Below are 22030 nucleotides of genomic sequence, written 5' to 3'. Positions count from 1 at the left end.
TTTACAAATGGCAAACTAAAGAGAAAAATAAACTTTACTGTTACACCGAAGAAGCATTCGCTATGTCAATATAAATGACAAAGCATCAGTTTGTTAAATTGCACTCAGCAATCATTTCTGACAAGCCAAAAGTGCAACTGGAGACAAAATATCTAGTGAGCTCCCAAGCTTCTAAACAACAGCACACTGTGAAAGGAAAAGTTCCAGGGATGAGAAAACTCAGACGGACTGGAGAAGTGGGATAATTTCTCTTGTAGGAGGGAGATCGATGGAGATAATGAAAATGATGAGGGTTTTTGACAGATCAGCCAGAGAAAACCTTTTCCCATTGGTGGAAGCATCAAGAACAAGAGGACACAGATATATGTAATTGGCAAAGGAGATTTTTTCATGCAGCAAGTAGTTAGGATCTGGAATGCGCTGCCCGAGAGTGCAGTGGAAGCAGGTTCGATCAAGCATTCAAGAGGGAATTGGATTATCTGAAAAAGGAAAAATGGGCAGGGCTACAGGAAGAAAGCAGGGGCATGGAACTAAGTAAATTGCTCCTTCAGGGAGCCAGCACAAACACGACAGGCCAAATGGCCTCTTTTGTGCTGTAACAATTCTGTAATTCAGATTACACAATTTAGGGCTCCAGCAGTGTATATTGATAAAGCATCTTTAATGTAATGAACCATCCCAAGGCATTTCACAGGAATATTATAACGGCAAGTGCAATATCGAGCCACATGAGGAGATACTAGGTCAGTTGACCAAAAGTTTGCCCAAAGGAATGTTTTAAAAATATTTCTATTAAGGCATTTGTATGAACATTAAACACAAACCAACACAAGAGTAAGAACAAACAGGAACCCCCCCCCCGCCGCCGATGACACCTCACGGCACCGGCACGGTAGCACAGTCGTTAGCTCTGTGCTTCACAACACCAGGGTCGCAGGTTCGATTCCCGGCTTGAGTCGCTGTCTGTGCGGAGTCTGCATGTTCTCCCCGTGTCTGTGTGGGTTTCCTCCGGGTGCTCCGGTTTCCTCCCACAGTCCAAAGATGTGCAAGTTAGGTGGATTGGCCATGCTAAATTGTCCTTTGTGTCCAATAAAGGTTGGTAGAGTTACTGGGTTACGGGGATAGGGTGGAAGTGTGGGTTTAAGTAGGATGCTCATTCCAAGGGCCGGTGCAGATTCGATGGCCGAATGGTCCTTCTGCACTGTAAATTCTATGATTCTATGAGTTTTCCTTGAAGTAGTCGATGAATGGCTTCCACCTCAAAGCATGTCCATCAACTGACCCTCTTAAAAGGAACTTAATTTTCTCCAGCCTGAGGAAGGCCGCTAGGTCATTCACCCACAACCCCGGCTTCGGTGGCTCCGAGTCCCTCCACTCCAGCAAAATCTGTCTCCGGGCTACCAGGGAGGCAAAGGCCAGAACGCGGCCTCGCCTCCTGGACCCCAGGTCTTCCAACACACTAAAACATTGCCACTTCTGGACTCGGGGCCACATTCACCCAGAACATGTGGGCATGGTTCATGGGCCAATCCGTGCACCGCCTCAAAGAACCTGCTCATCCTGGCCACCATCATATGCGCCCGATGGACTACCTTAATCTGGATAAGGCTGAGCCTTGCATACAATAAGGATGCATTCACCTTCCTCAGAGTTTCCCCCCACAGCCCAGTCTCCATTACCCACCCCCCATCGCAGTTCCTCCTCCCATTTCCGCTTGACTTCTCCTATTGGGGCTCCCTCCCAGTGCATTAGCTCCTTGTAGATCTCGGATACCTTGCCCTCTCCCACTCCTTCCTTCAACACCACCTTATCCTGTAATCCCGGCGGCGGCAAATCGGGAAACAACGGCACCTACTCCCTCATAGTCCCATACCTGTAAGTATCGGAACTCGTTCCCCACTGGGCAGCTCATATTCCTCCTCCAATTCCTCCAAACTCGAAACGCTGCCCCCCACAAACAGGTCCCCAAACCGCTCGATCCCTACCTGTCGCCAACCCCAAAACTCCACGTTCAACCCCCAGGGTGTAAATCTATGATTACCGCAAGTAGGTGCCCACTCCGAGGCATCTTCCAACCTCAGATGCTGCCGCCACTGTCCCCGCACCGGCAGGGCCACCATCACCCCAGGGCTCATGGAGTACCTGACCAGCGAGATCAGCAGAGGCGCCATCAACAATGCCCTTAAACTCGTGCCCCTGCAAGAGGCCGCGTCCATCCGCCCCCACGCCGACCCTTCCCCCATTACTCACTTCCCTACCATAGCGATGTTCACTGCCCAATAATAATTCATTATGTTTGGCAAGCCCCCCCACCCCCACTCACCCCCGCTCCAATAGCACCTTCTTTACCCGTGGGGTTTTCCCCGCCCACACAAACCCCACGATCAAAGCATTAATTTCCTAAAGAATGATTTTGGGACGAAGATCGGCAGGTTCTGAAAAACAATTAAGAGCCTCGGCAGCACCGTCATTTTCACTGTCTGCACCCACCCCACCAGCGGCAGACATCCCATCTTTTGAATCCCCCTCACCTGATCCACCAACTGCGCCAGATTCAATTTGTGCAGCTGTTCCCATCCCCACACCACCTGGATGCTCAAATAGCTGAAGCTCGGCACCACCACCTTAAACGACAGCTTGCCCAACCTCCTCTTCTGCTCCCTGGCCTTGATCGGGAAGCCCTCACTCTTCCCCCATTTTTAGCTTACATCCGAAAAACCGGCCAAACTCCTCTAAAATAGTCATAATTTCCCCGATGCTTCCCAGTGGGTCCGAGATATAAAGCAACAAGTCGTCCGTATATAGCAACACCCTGTGCTCAATTTCCACCCTGCACAATCCCTCTACAACTCCTTTTTAAAAAAATGTTTTTATTCAAGATTGTTCCATATTGTTTTACAAAACACTACAATAGAAAATATAATGCAAAGAAGGCAAAACACTGTGCCAACAAAACAACTTAACCCCCTAACCAACTAAGAATGTAATAAACAAAAACAAAGCAAAGTAGGGCATCCGCCCCTTACAAATAAAATGACCCCCCCCGGTTGCTTCTGCTGCTGACCTCCACCTAACACTCCGCGAGAAAGTCAAGGAACGGTTGCCACTGCCTGGAGAACCCCTGCACAGACCCTCGCAAGGCAAACTTTATCTTCTCCAACCTGAGAAACCCCGCCATGTCGTTGACCCAAGCCTCCACGCTTGGGGGTTTCGCGTCCCTCCACATTAACAAGAGCCTTCTCTGGGCTACCAAGGAGGCAGAGGCCAGGACTCCGGCCTCTTTCGACTCCTGCACTCCCGGATCGTCCGATACCCCAAATATCGCTATCCCCCAGCTCGGTTTCACCCAAGTGTCCAAGACCTTGGATATAGCCTTTGCAAAGCCCTTCCAAAATTCCGTAAGCGCCGGGCATACCCAGAACAGATGGGCATGGTTTGCTCGGCTCCCTGAACACCTCACGCATCTGTCCTCTACCCCAAAAAACCTACTCATTCTTGCCCTTGTCATATGCACCCGGTGCACCACCTTAAACTGAATCAGGTTAAGCCTGGCGCAAGATGAGGAGGAATTGACCCTGCCCAGAGCGTCCGCCCAAATGCCCTCATCCAGCTCCTCCCTCAGCTCCTCCTCCCACTTGCCCTTCAGTTCTTCCACCGAGGCCACCTCCGTGTCCTGCAGCTCCTGATATATGTCCGATACTTTGCCATTCCCCACCCACACCCCCGAGACCACCCTGTCCTGTATCCTCCGGGCAGGTAGCAGTGGGAATTCCCCCACCTGCTTTTTCACAAATGCCCGAACCTGCCTGTACCTAAAGGTATTCCCCGGGGGCAACACAAATTTCACCTCCAGCACCCTCAGACTGGCAAAAGTCCCATCGATAAACAAATCCCCCATCCTTCTGATTCCCGGGCTCGTGGTATACCGCGTCGGCAGAAGCGACAACGGTGCCGTCACCAGTGCCCCCAAACAAGTATCTATTTTTTTTTAAAATAAATTTAGAGTACCCAATTATTTTTTCCAATTAAGGGGCAATTTAGCGTGGCCAATTCACCTACCCTGCACATCTTTTGGGTTGTGGGGGCGAAACCCACGCAGACACGGGGAGAATGTGCAAACTCCACACGGACAGTGACCCAGAGCCGGGATTTGAACCCAGGTCCTCAGCGCCGTAGGCAACAATGCTAACCCACTGTGCCACCGTGCTGCCCTCCAAACAAGTATCTATAAAGGACGCCGCCTCCAACCGTTTTCCCCCCCCTCCACCTATTTACCCGCTTGAAAAGGACTTGGGGATGAGAATGGGCAGGCACTGGAACACGAACAAGAACCTAGGGAGGACCGTCATCTTTACGGACTGCACCCTGTCCGCCAGGGAGAGTGGCAACATGTCCCACCTCCTAAAGTCCTCCTCCATCTGACCCACCAGCCACGCTAAGTTGAGCTTGTGCAAGACCCCCCAGCTCTTGGCCACCTGGATGCCCAAGTACCGAAAGCTCCTCTCCACCATCTTGAGCGGTAGCTCCCCCAACCTCTCTTCCTGGCCCCTAGCATGCACCACAAAAAGCTCACTTTTTCCCACGTTTAGCTTGTACCCTGAAAAGTCTCCAAAATCCCTAAGAACCTGCATGACCTCCCCCATCCCCTCCACCGGATCCGCAATGTACAGAAGCAGGTACAGTGAAACACGATGCTCCTCCCCGCCCCGAACCAACCCCCTCCAGTTTCTGGACTCCCTCAACGCCATGGCCAGCGGCTCAATCACCAGGGCAAACAGCAGGGGGGACAAAGGGCACCCCTGCCTCGTTCCACGATATAACCTAAAGTACCCTGACCGTAGCCGGTTCGTCGACACACTCGCTACCGGGGCCTGGTACAACAATTTGACCCACCCTATGAATTCCTCCCAAATTCCAAATCTGCCTAACACCTCCCAGAGGTACTCCCACTCCACCCGATCGAAGGCCTTCTCCGCGTCCATTGCTACTACCACTTCTGCGTTCCCCCCCCTTCGAGGGCATCATGATCACATTCAGGAGCCTCCGCACATTCGTATTCAGCTGCCTGCCCTTCACAAACCCCGTCTGATCCTCATGAATCACTCCCGGGAAACAATCCTCAATCCGAGTGGGCAAGATCTTGGCCAACAGCTTGGCATCCACATTAAGGAGTGAAATCGGCCTATAGGAGCCGCATTGCAGCGAGTCCTTATCACGCTTGAGGATAAGCAAGATCAGAGCCTGCGACATCGTCGGGGGAAGGATACCTTTTTTCTTAGCCTCGTTAAAAGTTCTCAACAACAGCGGGCCCAACACTTCTGGGAATTTCCTATAGAACTCGACGGGGAACCCATTCGGCCGCGGGGCCTTGCCTGCCTGCATACTCCCCAACCCCTTAACTAGCTTGTCCATCCCAATTGGGGCCCCCAGTCACTCTATCTGCCCTTCCTCCACCTTTGGGAACCTCAGTTGGTCCAGGAATTGCCTCATCCCCATCCCACCCTCCAAGGGTTCTGACTCATACAGTTTACCATAGAAGTCCTTAAAGACCTTGTTTATTTTAGCTGGACTCTGCACCGTGTCCCCCCCCCCTATCTCTAATTCCCCCAATCTCCCTAGCCGCCTCCCTCTTCCACAGCTGATGCGCCAGCATCCGACTTGCCTTCTCATACACTGCTCCCTGTACCTTCCTCAACTGGGCCTCAGCCTTCCCCGTGGTTAGCAAGTCAAACTCCGTTTGGAGGCTCCGGCGCTCCTTCAGCAGCCGCTCCTCGGGTGATTCCGCATACCTCCTATCTACCCTCAGTATCTCCCCCACCAATCTCTCCTTCTCCGTTCTCTCCCTCTTTTCCCTGTGGGCCCTGATTGAGATTAACTCCCCCCTGACCACTGCCTTCAGCGCCTCCCAGACCACACTCACCGTCACCTCCCCATTATCATTGGCCTCCACATATCTTTGGATGCACCTCCAGACCCACCCACAGACCTCCTCGTCCGCCAGTAGTCCCATGTCCATTCGCCACAGTGGGCGTTGGCCTCTCCTCCCCCACCCCCAGCTCCACCCAGTGCGGGGCATGGTCCGAGATCGCAATGGCCGAATACTCCGTCCCCTCCACCCTCGAGATCAGCGCCCTGCTTAGCACGAAAAAAATCTATCCGCGAATAAGCCTTGTGTACATGGGAGAAGAAGGAAAACTCCCTCGCCCTTGGCCTGACAAATCTCCACGGATCCACTCCCCCATCTGGTCCATGAACCCTCTCAGGACCTTGGCCGCTGCCGGCCGCTTACCCGACCTCGATCTAGACCGGTCCAGAGTCGGGTCCAGGACCGTATTGAAGTCCGTCCCCCCCGCCCATTACCAAACTACATGACTCCAGATCCGGAATCCGACTCAGCTTGATCCGCTTTATGAACCCCGCATCGTCCCAGTTCGGAGCATACACATTCACTAGCACCACCCGGGCCCCCTGCAGCCTGCCACTCACCATAACATAACGGCCCCCAGATCCGCCACAATACCCACCGCCTCAAATGCCACCCGCTTATTCACCAAGATTGCAACCCCCCTGATCTTCACATCCAGCCCAGAGTGAAAAGCCTGCCCTACCCATCCCTTCCTCAGCCTGGTTTGATCCGCAATCTTCAGGTGTGTTTAATGTAGCATGGCTACGTCTGCCTTCAGCCCCTTTAAGTGCGAGAACACCCGGGCCCTCTTGACCGACGCATTCAGGCCTCTCACGTTCCACGTGATCAGCCTGGTCGAGGGGGTAGCCCCCCCCCCCCCCGACTAGCCATCTCCTTTTTAGGCCAGCCATGTGCCCGCGCCTCCCGCACCCTCCAGTCCCCCAGGCGGAGGCTCCCTGTCCCGACTCTCCCTCTTACCATCGATTCCCCCTCAATCAGCACAGCAGCAACCCAGTTCCCCCCCCCCTCCTCCCCGCCCCCCCTCCTCCCCCCCCATTGCACTCCCGTAAGCCTGCTGACTCATGCTGACCCCGGCCACTCCCGTCTATGCCTCCAATCCCCATTTGGATTCCCCATCCAAATCTCCAGCCCCCCCCCCGCCACCTAAGTGGGGTAAAGAGAGTCCACCCCCCTACACCCCATATAAACCAATGCGGACATCAAACACAGAACCGCCCCCCGCTTTGGGTACCGCCCCCACCATTTCAAGGGAAAAAGCAGCGCTCCCTGCCTGGGCCAACCTCACCCCCCATGACGCAGCTCCTCCCAACTGCGACCTCGCCCCAATCCCCGAGGGCCCCAGGCCACGGGACCACCCAGACCCAAGAAAATACGGGGAAAAACCCCACCCAAACATCGCCCCATCCCCCTCACCCACAACCCTCATAACATACTGCAAACCAGCAAACCATTAATTCGAGTCCAACTTCTCATTTTTGATGAAAGTCCACGCCTCATCCGGCGTATCAAAATAGTGGTGTCGGTCCTGGTATGTGTCCCACAGCCTTGCCGGCTGTAACAGCCAGAACTTCACCCCCTTCCCGTGGAAGATCGCCTTGGCCCGATTGAATCCTGCCCGCTCCTTGGCCAGCTCTGCACTCCAGTCCTGATAAATCCAGATCTCGGTGTTCTCCCATCTGCTGCTCCGCTCCTTCTTCGCCCATTGCAGGACACTCTCCCGGTCGGTGAAGCAGTGGAACCTTACCACCATAGCCCTCGGCGGCTCGTTCGCCCTTGGCCTCCTGGCCAGGACTCTGTGCGCCTCGTCCAGCTCCAGGGGCCTCGGGAAGGCCCCAGTGCCCATCAGCGTACTCAGCATCGTGGCCAAATGCGCCCCAGCATCCCACCCACCTCCACGCCTTCAGGGAGACCCAGAATCCGCAGGTTCTGTCTCCTCGACCTATCCTCCAGGTCTCCAGCTTCTCCTGCCATTTTTTGTGCAGCGCCTCGTGTGCTTCCACTCTGACCGCCAGGCCCAGAATCTCGTCCTCATTCTCAGAGGCCTTCTGCTGCACCTCCTTAATCGCCGTCCCCTGCATCTTCTGGGTCTCCGCCAACCTTTCGATCAACGGCTTCATAGGGGCCAACATCTCCGCAAAGCAGCTTCTCAAAAACTCCTGCTGCTCCCGAGACCACTGGGCCCACGCTGCCTGATCACCGCCGCCACCATCTTGTTTTTTCGCGCCCGTTCTCCTCTCTTCTCTAAAGCCACTTTTTTGACCGCTCCGCTCCTGGTTCACTCCATACAGTGTTGGGGGACCCTCACTGTTTCCTTCCCACACCGGGAATCGTCGTCCAAATGCCGCTGGAGCTCCTTAAAAGGGCCCAAAAGTCCGTTAGCGGCGGGAGCTGCCGACCGTGCGACCTACCAAGGCATAGCCGCAACCGGAGGTTCCCTCTACAACTCCTTGATGCTCCAAGCGCCATTGCCAATGGTTGCATTGCCAAGGCAAAAAACAATGGGGAGAGTGGGCACCCCTGCCTTGTCCCACGGTGTAGTCCAAAGTACCCCAAGCTCACGTGATTCATCCGCACACTCACTACCGGCGCCCTATACAAAAAACAGACCCAGTCCACAAATCCCTGCCCGAACTCGAATCGTCCCAACACTTCCCACAAGTTCTCCCATTCCGCCTGATCAAACACCTTCAATGCGTCCATTGCAATTGCCACCTCCACGTCCTGGACCTCCGGAGGCATAATTTTCACGTTCAGTAATCTCCTGACATTCACCGACAATTGTCTCCCCTTTAGGGACCCCGTCTAGTCTTCCCCTATTACCCGCGGCACATAGTCTTCAATCGCGAGGCCAAGATCTTTGCCAACAATTTGGCACCCACATTTAGCAATGATATCGGGCAACAGGACCCACATTGGTCTGGATACTTATCCTTCTTTAATATTATATGGAAGCCTGCGATAATGTAAGGGGGGGGGAGCTCTCCCTTATTCCTCCCCTCATTATATGCCCTCACTAGCAGGGTCCCCAGATCCCCAGCAAACTACTTGTAAAATTCTACAGGGAACCCAACCAGGCCCGGGGCCTTCCCTGCCTGCATTGCCCCCATGCCCTCAATCACCTCCACCAGTCCAATGGGGGCCCCCCAGTCCCCCAACAAGGCCCTCCTCCACGTAAGGGAACTCAACCCGTCTAAGAATCGCCGCATTCCCTCCACCCCCTAGTTGGGGGCTCTGATTCGTAGAGCTTCCGATAAAGCTCCTCAAATACCCCCAATCGGGTCCAGTACCACTCTTCCCCTCCCGTCCTTCACCCTTCTGATCGCCCTTGCTGCCTTCTGCTTCCTGAGTCAGTGGGCCAGCATCCTACTTGCCTTCTCCCCGTATTCATACACTGCCCTTCTACAACTGCTCTACTGCCTTACCCGTGGACACCAACCCAAACTCCACCAAGAGCTTCTAGCTCTCCTTCAACAATCCTGCCTCCAGGGCCTCAGAATACCTCCTGACCACCCGCAGAATCTCGGCCACCAACCTCGTCATGTCTGCTCGCTCCACCTTTTCCCTACGTGCCCGGATCGATATGAACTCGCCCATTACCACTGCCTGGAGTGCCTCCCATAGCGTGGCGGCCAAAATCTCACCCGTGCTGTTCAGTTCCATATACCCAGAGTGGCGGCCCTCACCCACTTCATCATCCGCTAACAGCCCCATGTCCAGTCTCCACTGCGAGCACCGGGTTCCCCCACCCCACGGTCCACTTGCAAGTCCACCCAGTGTGGCGCATGGTCTGAACCACAATCGTCGATGGTCCGGAATCGACAACCCCCACCAGCAGCGTCTTGTCCACCACAAAATCAATCCGAGAATACATCCTGTGCACATGGGAGAAGTACGAGAACTCCTTCACCCTCGGCCTCCCAAACCTCCAGGGATCCACCCTCCCCATGAACCCCCTTCAGCTCCTTCGCCACCGCCGACACCTTCCCTGACCTCGACCGGTCCAAACCTGGTTCAACGACCGTGTTAAAATCCCCTCCCAAGATCAACCGTGCGAGTCCAGGTCAGCCCATGTCACGCAACTCTCCAGGCCCACCCTCGGATGTCCACCATCACCACTCCCTCTTGTGCTGCGCCACAGTAACCACACCTTTGTCAGCAGCCCCCCTCACCCCGCCTCCCCCGAGCAACACAACAACCCCATCCCTCTCTACTTCATTAACCACCTGGCCATTTCCCACTGCGGCCCCGTTAACCAGCCCGCCCAGCCAGCCCCCGTCCAAGATGCCTAAACCTCCTACCCTCCACTGTTTCCCCTCCCCCATGCTCGCAAACCTCCATAGCACAAACAACAATGAAATAAGAAAAAGGTGCAATCACTCTCCACGCTTCCCAAACATCTTGCCACAGAACCCAACAAAACATCACAAAAGAAGTTCTCCAATAACTAAAAAGCAAAAGGCGGTAAAACAAAAAAAGGCAAACAAACCAACAACTCTTCGCTCCTCCTCCACAGTTCAATGTCCTTCTCCTGCCAGTCCATTGTCTCTTAAAAACTCCATCGCCTCCTCTGGTGTCCCAAAATAGTATTCTTGGACATTGTGAGTCGCTCAGAGGCGAGCCGGGTGCAGCATCCCAAACTCCACCCCTTCTTAAAGAGGGCAGCCTTCACTCGATTAAACCGGACTCTCCTCCTCGCCAGTTCCGATTGCAGGTCCTGGTCCACCCAGAGCTCACTGCCTTCCCAGGTGCATCTCCTCGTTTGCCTTGCCCGCCTCAATATCTTCTTCTTGTCGAGGAATCGGTGGAGCCGCAAATATATTTCGGAATAAGGGTTACAATCTACATAAGACTGTATGTGTGTTGTAATTCATATACCTTAGCTGTCATAGAGCAGAATAGTCATGCTTGTGTGTTTGCCTTCTCTTTATTTTAAGAAATAATCTTTAATAATTGTTATATGATCACTGGGCTATTTTTTCTCACTGGGGTTTCACTTGTCTCCTCACACCAAAACAAAACTATCCCCCCCCCCCCCCCCCCCCCGACTATACACCCCCACGAACTGGTGTTCCAAGTTTAGATACCCTCACAGAAAACATCAACATGCTTTGTGCCACCATAGCTAGTAATTGCCAGAACAGGCCTCTAGTTTGTTGCCGGCGCTTATTGCTTGAGGAGGGCCAATCCACATCAAGCATGGCTGACTAGGAGTCTCACCCGCTCACAATGCCAGCCATTGGCATGTTGGTTTACAGATTAACACTTAACCTGTTTGACCACATTATGAACACATTTTCCTTGGCCATCCAGTCCTAGGGTGGGACTCCAAGCCGGAGCTTCTGGCTAAGAGGTAGGGACACTACCCACTGTGCCACAAGACCTCCAGTGATTATGAATTACTTAGTGCATGGCAGATATATATGGAGATCTGATGGATAGGGAAGGGCGCTCCTATGGAGCAGATCGTACGCAAGTGGGAGGAAGAGTGTAAGTGTTTCCTCGCCATGTGTGAGGTTAAGCCTCACCCAATTTAAGGAGGTGCAGTGCCCATATGAATGTTTCAAAGATGAGCCGGTTCTTTTCGGGGGTGGAGGATAGGTGTGGGCGGAGTGAGGGGGGGAAAGAGAGTAACCATGTGCGTATGTTCTGGGTGTGTCTGAGGTTGAGGGGTTTTTGGAAGAGGTTTTCAAGTGTAATGTCCAATATTTTGGCCATAGGGGAGTTCAGAGGTGGCGATATTCAGAGTGTTGGAAGATCTGAGAGTTCAAGTGGGGAGAGACGCCGATGTCTAGGCCTTTGCCTCCCCGATAGCCTGGAGATGGATTTTGTTGAGTTCCGGGACTTGGAGCCACCAAAGGCGAGGTTATGGGTGTGTGACCTGGCAGACTTTCTGCACCTGGAAAAAGTTGGGTGTGTGACCTGGCAGGCTTTTTGCACCTGGAAAAGGTTAAGTTTGCCATACGTCGAGTGGAGGGGTTCACCCGGAGGCGGAAGCCGTTTATCAACTTCTTTAAAGTGAATTTGGGCGTGAGCAGGGGTAGAGGGGCAGGTTAGGGTTGCTTTGTTTTGTTTGGGGGGTATGAAGGGAAGGGGAAAATGGAGGTGGGCTTGGAGTGACAGGGGGGGTGGAGGATTGGAGTTGTGGTGGGGGAGAGATGGGGGGATGGGCTGTTAGTTTTGTTACCTGTTGCCGAGGTTTGGCTGCGTATTTTTGTTCATAGGAAAAATGCCTTCAATAAAAATATTTCAAAAAAGAAAGAAATGAATTACTTACTGCTAATTATAATGATTCACTAATTCGAAGGTACATGCAGGAATCTTTAGATTTTCCTTCCACCAATTCTAGCGGCAATCTCCCAGCCAATCGACTAGACTAATGTGTATCACACGGCCCACCACAATCCCTTCGCGAAAAAGTAAGTGAGGCAAATCAATTTAAAACGAAAGTCGTAGCACCCACCAAGAAGACTAATGACTGTTCAGCAAGAAAGTTTAATGTTTATGAGAAATTAATTAGAAACTGGAAAAAGATATCCAAAACATTAGAAAAGTTGCCAAAAAATGTAATGTACCAGGAAAGTAACAACTAACATGCAGGTCAGCAGATAATAAAGAAAGCAAATGGAATGTTGGCCTTTATAGCTAAAGGAATAGAGTATAAATGTTAGGAAGTGTTGTTGCAACTATACAAGGCATTGGTGAGACCACATCTGGAGTATTGTGCACAGTTTTAGTCCCCTTATTTGAGGGAAGATGGAGTGACATTGGAGGAAGTTCAAAGGAGATTCACTAGGTTGATTCCAGAGATCAGGGGCGGGATTCTCCGACTCCCTGCCGGTTCGGAGAATCGCCGGGGGCTGGCGTGAATCCCGCCCCCGCCAGTTGCCGAATTCTCCGGCATTGGATATTTGGCGGGGGTGGGAATCGCGCCGCACCGGTTGGCGGCCCCCCCCCGCCGGCGATTCTCCGGCCCGTGTTGGCCGAAGTCCCGCCACTGTCAACCCACGCCAGCCGGCATGGATTGAACCACCTTTGGGACGGCGGGACAAGGCGGCACGGGCGGGCTCTGAGGTCCTGGGGGGGGCGCGGGGTGATCTGGCCCTGGGGGGTGCCCCCGCGTTGGCCTGGCCCGCGAACGGGGCCCACCGATACACGGGCGGGCCTGTGTCGTGGGGGCACTCTTTTCCTTCCGCCTTCGCCATGGCCTCCACCATGGCGGAGGCGGAAGAGACTCCCTCCACTGCGCATGCGCGGGGATGCCGTGAGCGGCCGCTGACGTTCCCGCGCATGCGCCGCCCGGCAAAGTCAGTTTTGCGCCAGCTGGCGGGGCACCAAAGGCCTTTCCCACCAGCTGGCGGGGGGGAAATCAGTCCGGCGCGGGCCTAGCCCCTCAAGGTCAGGGCTTGGCCCCTCAAGATGTGGAGACTTCCGCACCTTTTGGGCGGCGCGATGCCGGACTGATTCGCGCAGTTTTTGGCGCCGGTCGGTGAACATCGCGCCGATATCGGTGAACATCGCGCCGATTCTGCACAAATCGTCGGGGCGGGAAAAAACGGCGCAAACTCTGGCGGGAACCACTCCGACGTCGGGCCGCACCTTCGAGGGTTAGGACGGCGCCGGAGTGGTTTGCACCGTGCCAGCCGGCGGGAAGGGGCTTGGCGCCACGCCAACCGGCACCGAATGGCCTCCGCCGGCCGGCCCGAGTTGGCGCATGCGCAGGAGAGCCAGCATCTGCTGGCGCCATCCCCGCGCATGCACAGGGGTTCATCTCCGCATCGGCCATCGCGGATCGGTACAAGGCTGACGCGGAGGAATTGAGTGCCCCCATGGCACAGGCCCGCCCGCGGATCGGTGGGCCCCGATCACGGGCCAGGCCACCGTGGGGGCACCCCCGGAGGCCAGATCGCCCCGCGCCCCGCCGCCTCCCCCCCGAGGACCCCAGAGGCCGCCCACGGAGCTGGGTACCGTCGGTAGGGACCAACCTTGATTTACGCCGGCAGGACCCTCGTTAAACAGGCGGGACTTCGGCCCATCGCGGCCTGGAGAATTCGGGCGGCCCTGGGGCCCATTGCGTCTCGCCAGTCCCCGCCATTCTCCGAGGCGGGTGGCACGATTCACGCCGGGGCAATTTTTGGGGGGCCGGAGAATTCGGAGGACGACGGGGGTGGGATTCACGCCAACCCCCGGCGATCCTCCGACCTGGTGGGGGTTCAGAGAATCCCACCCGAGGGCTTTGTCGTATGAAGACAGATTGAACAGTTTAGGCCTATACTCTCTAGAGTTTAGAAAAATGACGGGAGATCGAATTGAGATATACAAGATAATAAAAGGTATGAATAAAGTAGACGTGGAGTGGATGCTTCCTCTTGTGGGGTATTCTAAAACGAGAGGTCACAGTCTTAGGATAAGAGATAGCAAATTTAAAACGGAGTTGAGAAGAAACTACTTCTCCCAAAGGGTTGCGAATCTGTGGAATTTGTTACCCTAGAGTGCCATGGATACTGGGACTATGAGTAAATTTAAGGAGGAATTAGACAGATTTTCAATCGGTAATGGATTGAAGGGTTATGGAGAATGGGCAGGGTGGGGGAATTAAAGCCAGGATGGGATCAGCCATGATCAAATGGCAGAGCAGACTCGATGGGCCCAATGGCCGAATTCTGCTCCTATATCTTATGAACTTATAAGTGCCCTCATCTGGAGGAACATGAGGCAGAACGGGTAATCAGCAAAATGACCATAATATCAGCCGCAGAACCATCCGACTCAACGCACTCAGAAGCAAAAGAAGAGATGGTAGTCCAGATTTCAATGACAGTGCCAGGAAGGTGCACAAGATTCATGAAAAGGCATGATTTAGTACTCAGTCAGGAAACAAAAATGTTAGTGTCTGCCACCTGAACCCGATCATTAAATTCCACCATTTTGGTATCCGACATCAAGTGAAGAATGCATATTGATAAGCCTGCATTGGAAAAATGGATGAAACAGTGATGAATGGAAATATGTAATTAAACTAGACCATTACCAAGATTGGTGCAAGACCCATCCTTATAAAGACTGGCCACCAGGAGATCCGGTTCACTGCAGTTCCACCTTGTACGGCAAATTGCACAAAATTAAAGCCAACAGCGATATTCAAGTGCAAAACTTTCCCCAAAGAAAAATTTCAGAAAGGCATTGCGATCTAGGTTTATGAAAAAGGCGGGATGAAGCTCGCTGCAAGAAAGAGATCAAAGTAGTGTGGAATTTGAGTTCAGGAGGACCATGCAAAGAAAAAAAGACTTGCTTGTCTGCAGAAGAAAAGTTTGAATTTTCTAGTCATTTATCATGTGCTTGATGCATGAGGAAAATATTGTCACGCACATCTGCAAAGTCACTTTAACCCAAACAAAATCTCCAAAGACAAATAAATACACCAAGTCACATGCCACCTTAAAACATACATCACTGGGTCAAAACGCAGAACTTCCAATCTCACAGCACAGTGGAAGTCACTTCATCACACGGATTACAGTGATGCAAGAAAGCCCACCATCATCTTGTCAATTACAACTAAGGATGGGGCAATACATATCAGCATAACCAGTGACAGCCTCATCCTGAGAATTTTGTCAGGGTGGGGTGAAGGCATTTCAATGTGAAAGATTATGGAGCATTGCCACTTTTAAAATCCTTGCTGCCCTCAAGCTGCACAAGAGAAACAAATGAGAAACAAATGCTGTTTGGCCACCAAAGTCAAAAATGATACATACACAGCGATTAGTTTTTCTTTGATAGGCTGAATGAAACCAGCTCACAAGCCAATAAAGGTGAACATACATATAGCTGACCGCATTTGAATTAATACAATTTAGTTCAACCTGCTCTTCTCCCCTCAAGCTGGAGATCAAAGACAAGCTTGGCAGTCAATGAGGCAGAGGATCCATTTTCTTTTTTAAAAAAGAAGTTTGGTAACAGGCACACACACCACACGTCTATATATAAATTAAAGAAACATTTACCTGTTGGTTCGGTGGAAGTCCAGAAGGAGCTAACTCCATCACCTTTCCCGACAGCTCTGACTGAATGGCTTCCATACTCTCATAGAATTGGTCCCGGTGTAACCCCACCACCAGCAAACGCTTGAATTCCGCACTTTTTCCAAGCTGCCTCCGGCCCTCATCAGATCCAAACAGCCATTCCGTCTCTCTGCCCTGTGGAACTGCCATCAAACTGCATCAAATTACTGTTGAAGGTACTCGGTGCTACTTTCCTTACTTTGTCTTGTTCTCCCTGCTTCCAGCATAAACCCTTCTCCAGCCAAATGGGAGACACCCAATAGGTGACCGGCTTATTCAAAACACCCACCAGAACCACCATTGAATTATTGCCTGAAGATGTACTTCAAATAGGCGCAGTCAGTGTTTCATGAGATGCCCCCCGTCTCACCATATCACAAACTTATAAAAGTGACCACTACTGTCAGTGTTGAGGTCTGCAGCCTTGGATCTCAAATTTATAACCAATTCCCGAACCGCACAATTGAATTGCCACAATTTCATGTGTTATTAATTGTCCCCTTTCTGGGTCTAGAGATTGAATGGCACTGCAGAAACATAAATCTGGTCATTAACAGGACCCTTAATCTGTGAAATGCCAGCCCTTGCTTTATGCACGTGTTCAATTCAAAGTTATGGTGCAAATCTAGAGGCCAACGGAGAGATTCAATTTTTTGCACGGTAGAATGGGACAAATCCTCCAACAGGTTTCCTCCCACAGTCCAAAGATGTGCAAGTTAGGTGGATTCACCATTCTAAATTGCCCCTTAGCGTCCAAAGGTTAGGTGGGGTGCTCCTTCGGTTAGGAGGGTTGGTGCAGATTCGATGGGCCGAATGGCCTCCTTCTGCATTGTAGGGGTTCCGTGGATTCTATGAATTTGTGGTGATTCACAACTTGTGGTGTCTCTCTCTCTTTCTCTCTTTCCCTCACCACAAACAGCTGTAATTTTGTTTTCAAACATACTAAAGCAGCAAGTGCCATAAACTCACTGTTACTTTCCCAGCAGATTCTGAACCAAGATTTTTCGGTCAGTGACAAAGCTAACCTCACAGAAAACAGTCCACAAACATCCCAGTGGCGGGAAAGAGATGGGCTGACATGCAGCAGCAGTGAAAGCATCAAGCAGGTAAGCATGGAAATGTTTTTATTTTTAACCAGGAAATTAAAAGTACTCAAAATACTTCACTTTTATATGTTCAGATGGCAAAATAAAAGCCTCTATCTTAATACGGTCAAAGATAAACAGGCTTTTATCAAATAAAAAAGCTTTTTAAAAATATGTGTATTCATCTCCATCGCAGAAAAATATAACATTCCAAAAATCTAAAATCAGGAACAGTAAGGTTGAGTAGTTTAGTTAGGTGGAGGTCTTGTGGCGCAGTAGTTTGTGACTTACCTCTGGACCAGAGGCTCCGAGTTCAAGTCTCTAAGGAAGGTGCATTCATGATGCGGCCAACAGGTTGGTCATCATCCCGTAAATCCTTCCAATATGTCCGATGGCAGGCAGCAAGAGCGGGAGAGTTTCCTGGTCAGCCATACCACAGAAGGCAATGGCAAACCACTGAACTTTGTCAAGAATAATCATGGACCACTCCAATGGGAGTCCATGGTCACCAATGACCTTTTAGGATCCAGGACCTGGAGGAGGCGTGCACAGTAAAAAAAGTTACACCCCATTCAACAGGCGTAACTTTATCAAGGGATTTTACAGTGACACCAACAGCATAAGAATGGAAGTTGTCACCAATTCACGATTGTAAGGGAGATTGCAGTCTGTGAAACTGCCACAGCCATCCAATGACATCACTGACAGTAACTTCTGGAATACCACTTTATTCTGCAAGTGTCGAAGCTCCTGAAGTTACTGCCAGTTTCAGTGGAGTAATGCTTCCAAAAGCTGACAGTTTCACCGTCATTCCCATCACAAAATCCACCCTTATATTTTCTCACCCAACAGCCTGCTTAAGCACGACCATAGCGATTTGATACCAATATAGAATTAAAACAGATACTCCCATCACACGCTTCTTCCAGCTGCGCATCAGGATTACACTCACCTATGAAAATTGCAAAGTGGTTGGTGCGAGGAGCTTTCACAATGGGCAGATCTACAATGTAAAAGGTGTAGCGAGATTTTCCAGACACACTGTCACAAAGAGTGAGGGACACATTCTCGCCACTGCTGGAGTTCTTGGTCAAGTGGTTTCGAAGTAATGCATACTGCTGCCTTCCCTTCACCGCCTCCAACAGCTGTTCCACACTGTCTAATCGCAGAGGCTTGTCCTGCTCCTCCGTGAACATCTCCAGTATCTTGTGGTCAGCTCCGGGAATCTCCTTGAACTTGGTGAAGATGAAGATGAACACTGGCATTATGGACTGCCTGTTGACCGTGCTCTGTTCCTCGACTGTGTGTATTCTTACTGGCCAGCCCTGCTGCAAGAAGTGGCTCATGGCTTTCTTTGCAATGTGTTCCTGAGCCAACGAGATGCACACAAAGCGGCCACCGACCTGTAGGACACGCCCGATCTCTGCAAACATCCGGTCGACTTTGTGCAACGACCCATCGCTCTCATCCGTCATTACAGCATCCAAGGTCCCCTTGTCCAGTACAACCTGAAACTGCAAGTCACCAAACTCCATCTGCATCATGTCCATTTTCATGAAGGCCATTGTTGGTCGGCGGGTGGCGTTGCGTTCTTTCATCTGGTCGATCACCACTTCGCTTATGTCAATGTTTGTGATCCCATGGTAACCCACATCATACATCTGCTCACTTAGTTCGGAGTTACCACAGCCAACAACAAGAACCTAAAGATCAAAGTTGGAAGAAGGAGAAATCTGAATTACTTGATTAAGTAAGATTTTTTTATAATTATTTTGTTATGTTTGTGATTATTTAGAACAGAAAGAATGAAAGCACAGGGAGATGGAATGTAACATGGCCACCATCAGCATTGAGCACCCTCAGTTCCAAGCATGATGGACCAGGTGGGGGTGAATGGGGTGCTTGAGGATTTCAATAGGAGGTTGTATGAGTGTTTGTGTGTTGGGAGGGGGGGACCTGGGGATGTTGCTGGTGAAGGCATACAATGAGGCTAGGGAGAAGGGGGAACTCTCTCCTCCACTCTCACAGGTGTATATAAAATTCTTACAATGTCTGTAGTTCAATACAGGCTGTTTTGATGGAGTGGTTTGAACCAAAATGGGACATATACACAAGATAGGGGAGGGAAGGTGTCCAAGGTCTACAAGGAGCTGATGGATGAGGGGACATTACGCGGAAGTGGGAAGAGGAGCTGGGGGGTGATGGAGGCCAGGACATGGGAGGAGGCCCTGCGGAGGGTGAATGCGTCCTCATCGTGTGCGAGGCTAAGCCTTATCCAGTTTAAAGTAATCCACGGGGCGCATAATATGGTTGCGCAGATGGGTAGGTTCTTTGAGGGAGTAAAGGACAGGTGTGGGCGGTGCGGAGGGAGGCCTGCAAAACATGTCCACGTGCTTTGGGTATGTCCGAAGCTAAATGGGTTCTGGCAGGGGTTTGCAGACGTGATGTCCAAGGTGTTGGGGGAAAAGGTGGCCCCGAGTCCAGAGGTAGCGATATCTGGGGTGTCGGAAGACTCGGGAGTCCAGGGGGCGAGAGAGGCCGGTGTTTTGGCCTTTGCTTCCCTGATAGCCCGGAGATGGATTTTGCTTGGCTGGAGCGGCTCAGAGCTGCCGAAAGCGGTGGTGTGGGTGAGCAACCTGGCAGAATTCATGAGACTGGAGAAGATCAAGTTCATCCTGAGGGGGTCGGTTGATGGGTTCGCTCAGAGGTGGAAGCCGTTCATTCACTTCTTTAAGAAGGATTGAGGTGTCAGCAGAGGGGAAGGGGGGGGTTAAGGGAGTTATAATGGGGAAGGCAGGACAGGAGGAGGGAGAAAGGCAGGGGGAAATGGGTGTTGGTTATTTATTATGTTGTATAATTTTACTTTTGCTTTCATGGGGGCGATTCTCCCAAATGGAGCCCAGGTGTTCGCGCCGTCGTGAACGCCGACGCGTTTCATGACGGCGGGAACCAGGCCCGGGTACGACCGATTCTGCAGCACGCCCAGCGGTTCTTGCCGCTCCAGCCTCCCTTCCTGGCGCCAAATGGGCGCCACGCCAACCCATGCAGTTGGGCCGTGCCAACCTGCACATGCGCGGGGGAATTCTTCCACATGCCGTCCCCAACTCAACATGGCGTCGGTGTTCAGGGGCCGGCTGTGCAGGAGCGTAGGCCCGGGGAGGCCGACCCGCCGATCGGTGGGCCCCGATCAAGGGCCAGACCCCATCGGAGGCCCCCCGGGGACGGAGCCCCCCTCCCCCTCTACAGGCCGCCCCTCCAGCCGTTCGCACAGAGTTCCCGCCGGCAGCGACCAGCGGTGAACGGCGCAGGCGGGACTCTGTCGTATCCGCTCGGCCCATCCGGCCGGAGAATCGGCGGCCCCGCCGATTCCAGCGGCCTGCGGCCAACGCTGCGCTGACTCAAATGGCGCCGATTCTCCGCACCTCGGAGAATCGCACGCCAACGTCGGGGCATCGTGGTGTGGTTGCGGCGATTCTCCGGCCCGTCGCGGGGCTCGGATAATCGCCCCCCATATGTTTTGTTTGTTGTTTGTTTATGCAAATGCCTGAATAAAATAAAATATAAAACATAAAATTAAAATTCTTACAATGTCAGCACGGTAGCACAAGTGGATGACACTGTTGCTTCACAGCGCCAGGGTCCCAGGTTCGATTCCCTGCTGGGTCTGTGCGGAGTCTGAACATTCTCCCCATGTCTGCGTGGGTTTCCTCCGGGTGCTCAGGTTTCCTCCCACAGTCCAAAGACGTGCAGGTTAGGTGGATTGGCCATGGTAAATTGCCCCTAGTAACCAAAAAGGTTAGGAGGGGTTATTGGGTTACGGGGATAGGGTGGAAGTGAGGGCTTAAGTGGGTCGATGCGTTTTCAATGGGTCGAATGGCCTCCTTCTGCACTGTATGTTCTATGTCTGTAGTTCAAGTACAGGCATAAGTGTTTTGACGGTGTGGTTTAAACCAAAATGGGACATACACACAAGCAAACGGTGCTGATTATTGGACATAGCATCCACCTGAAAGCTATGGCCGGTTTCTTCTTTAGAATCAAAAATCCAAGGCTTCTTACACAGGAATCAAAGAACAGATGGACTAGTTCATTCCTAACTGGAAAAGCTATGATGCAAAAAGCTTTGATTTTCTTTTAAGACTGAAAATGACAGTTAACTTTCTGCTAAAATACAACTAAAAGGACCAATTTAGTTTTACGAAATGAGCACTTAACAGGCACAAATAGAAAAAAGTTAAGACTACAACTGTACCTTATCTTTGGGTTTGATATACTTGTGCAGCACGGCACAGTGATCCACATAGGTGCCATACCATTCAAAGGCACATGCACCCCGTTTTTTGAAGAACGTCTCCCAATATTCAGCAGAACTGAACTCTTTTGAGCTCTTTGGCAGCAAGTTCATTTTCAAACCTGGGTATAGATTGGAAATGTGTCAACATTTTGTAAATGACTGTATTCAGAACTTTAAAAGGGTCAGGCCTCCACATCTCAGTAAAACAGCAGCACAAGGCAAATAATTTTTCAAAGCTGCCAAAAGCAGGGTTATAAATAAGGGTGTGCTGACTTTTGCAGTAAGGTGCAGAGCTATTTAAAAATGTAGCGCAGAAATTGCAGATACGCGCAAGATTTGTTTCTGGCGGTCTCAAGGAGTTAGGTTAGTTAAACTAATTACCACGTTGTGCCAAGAACATCTTAAGCAAGTGGATTTTTGCTGCTTTGTTTATTTGATCTCAGCTTTCCAACAAACATACCACTAAGATTTGCCAGCTCTGAGCAGCAAATTCAGCTCAGCTCCAGCTAAAAATTCAAGAATTGTTTCAATAGAACAGGTTTTACTCATAGTTATTAATTACTGGAAAATACCTCCCTTATTTTGGTCTTAGAAATCACTTTGGTCCTGATACACCTCACCTTCTGATTCACACAGCACCTTCTAAACACACAAATGCTACCAT

The 22030-nt window shown here is 51.6% G+C and overlaps 1 protein-coding gene across 2 annotated transcripts in view; it reads right to left on the bottom strand.

Annotated features, from left to right (window-relative positions):
• The window catches only part of mettl13 (methyltransferase 13, eEF1A lysine and N-terminal methyltransferase), a 36809-nt gene that overhangs the window by 13106 nt on the left and 1673 nt on the right, over positions 1-22030 (bottom strand). For both annotated transcript variants that reach the window (XM_072511555.1, XM_072511554.1), the window contains exons 2-4: positions 21325-21485; positions 18025-18775; positions 15931-16130 (exon numbers count right to left, since the gene is read on the bottom strand). In XM_072511555.1, the coding sequence (XP_072367656.1) occupies positions 15931-16130; positions 18025-18775; positions 21325-21477 (1104 nt within the window). In that variant the 5' untranslated portion in view covers positions 21478-21485. The remainder of the gene's footprint in view (positions 1-15930; positions 16131-18024; positions 18776-21324; positions 21486-22030) is intronic.

This window comes from Scyliorhinus torazame, chromosome 7, assembly GCF_047496885.1.
Source record: "Scyliorhinus torazame isolate Kashiwa2021f chromosome 7, sScyTor2.1, whole genome shotgun sequence".
In the NCBI taxonomy this organism is placed as follows: domain Eukaryota; kingdom Metazoa; phylum Chordata; class Chondrichthyes; order Carcharhiniformes; family Scyliorhinidae; genus Scyliorhinus; species Scyliorhinus torazame.
Note: the sequence above shows the minus strand (reverse complement) of the source record. Positions and strands in the feature narration are given on the sequence as shown.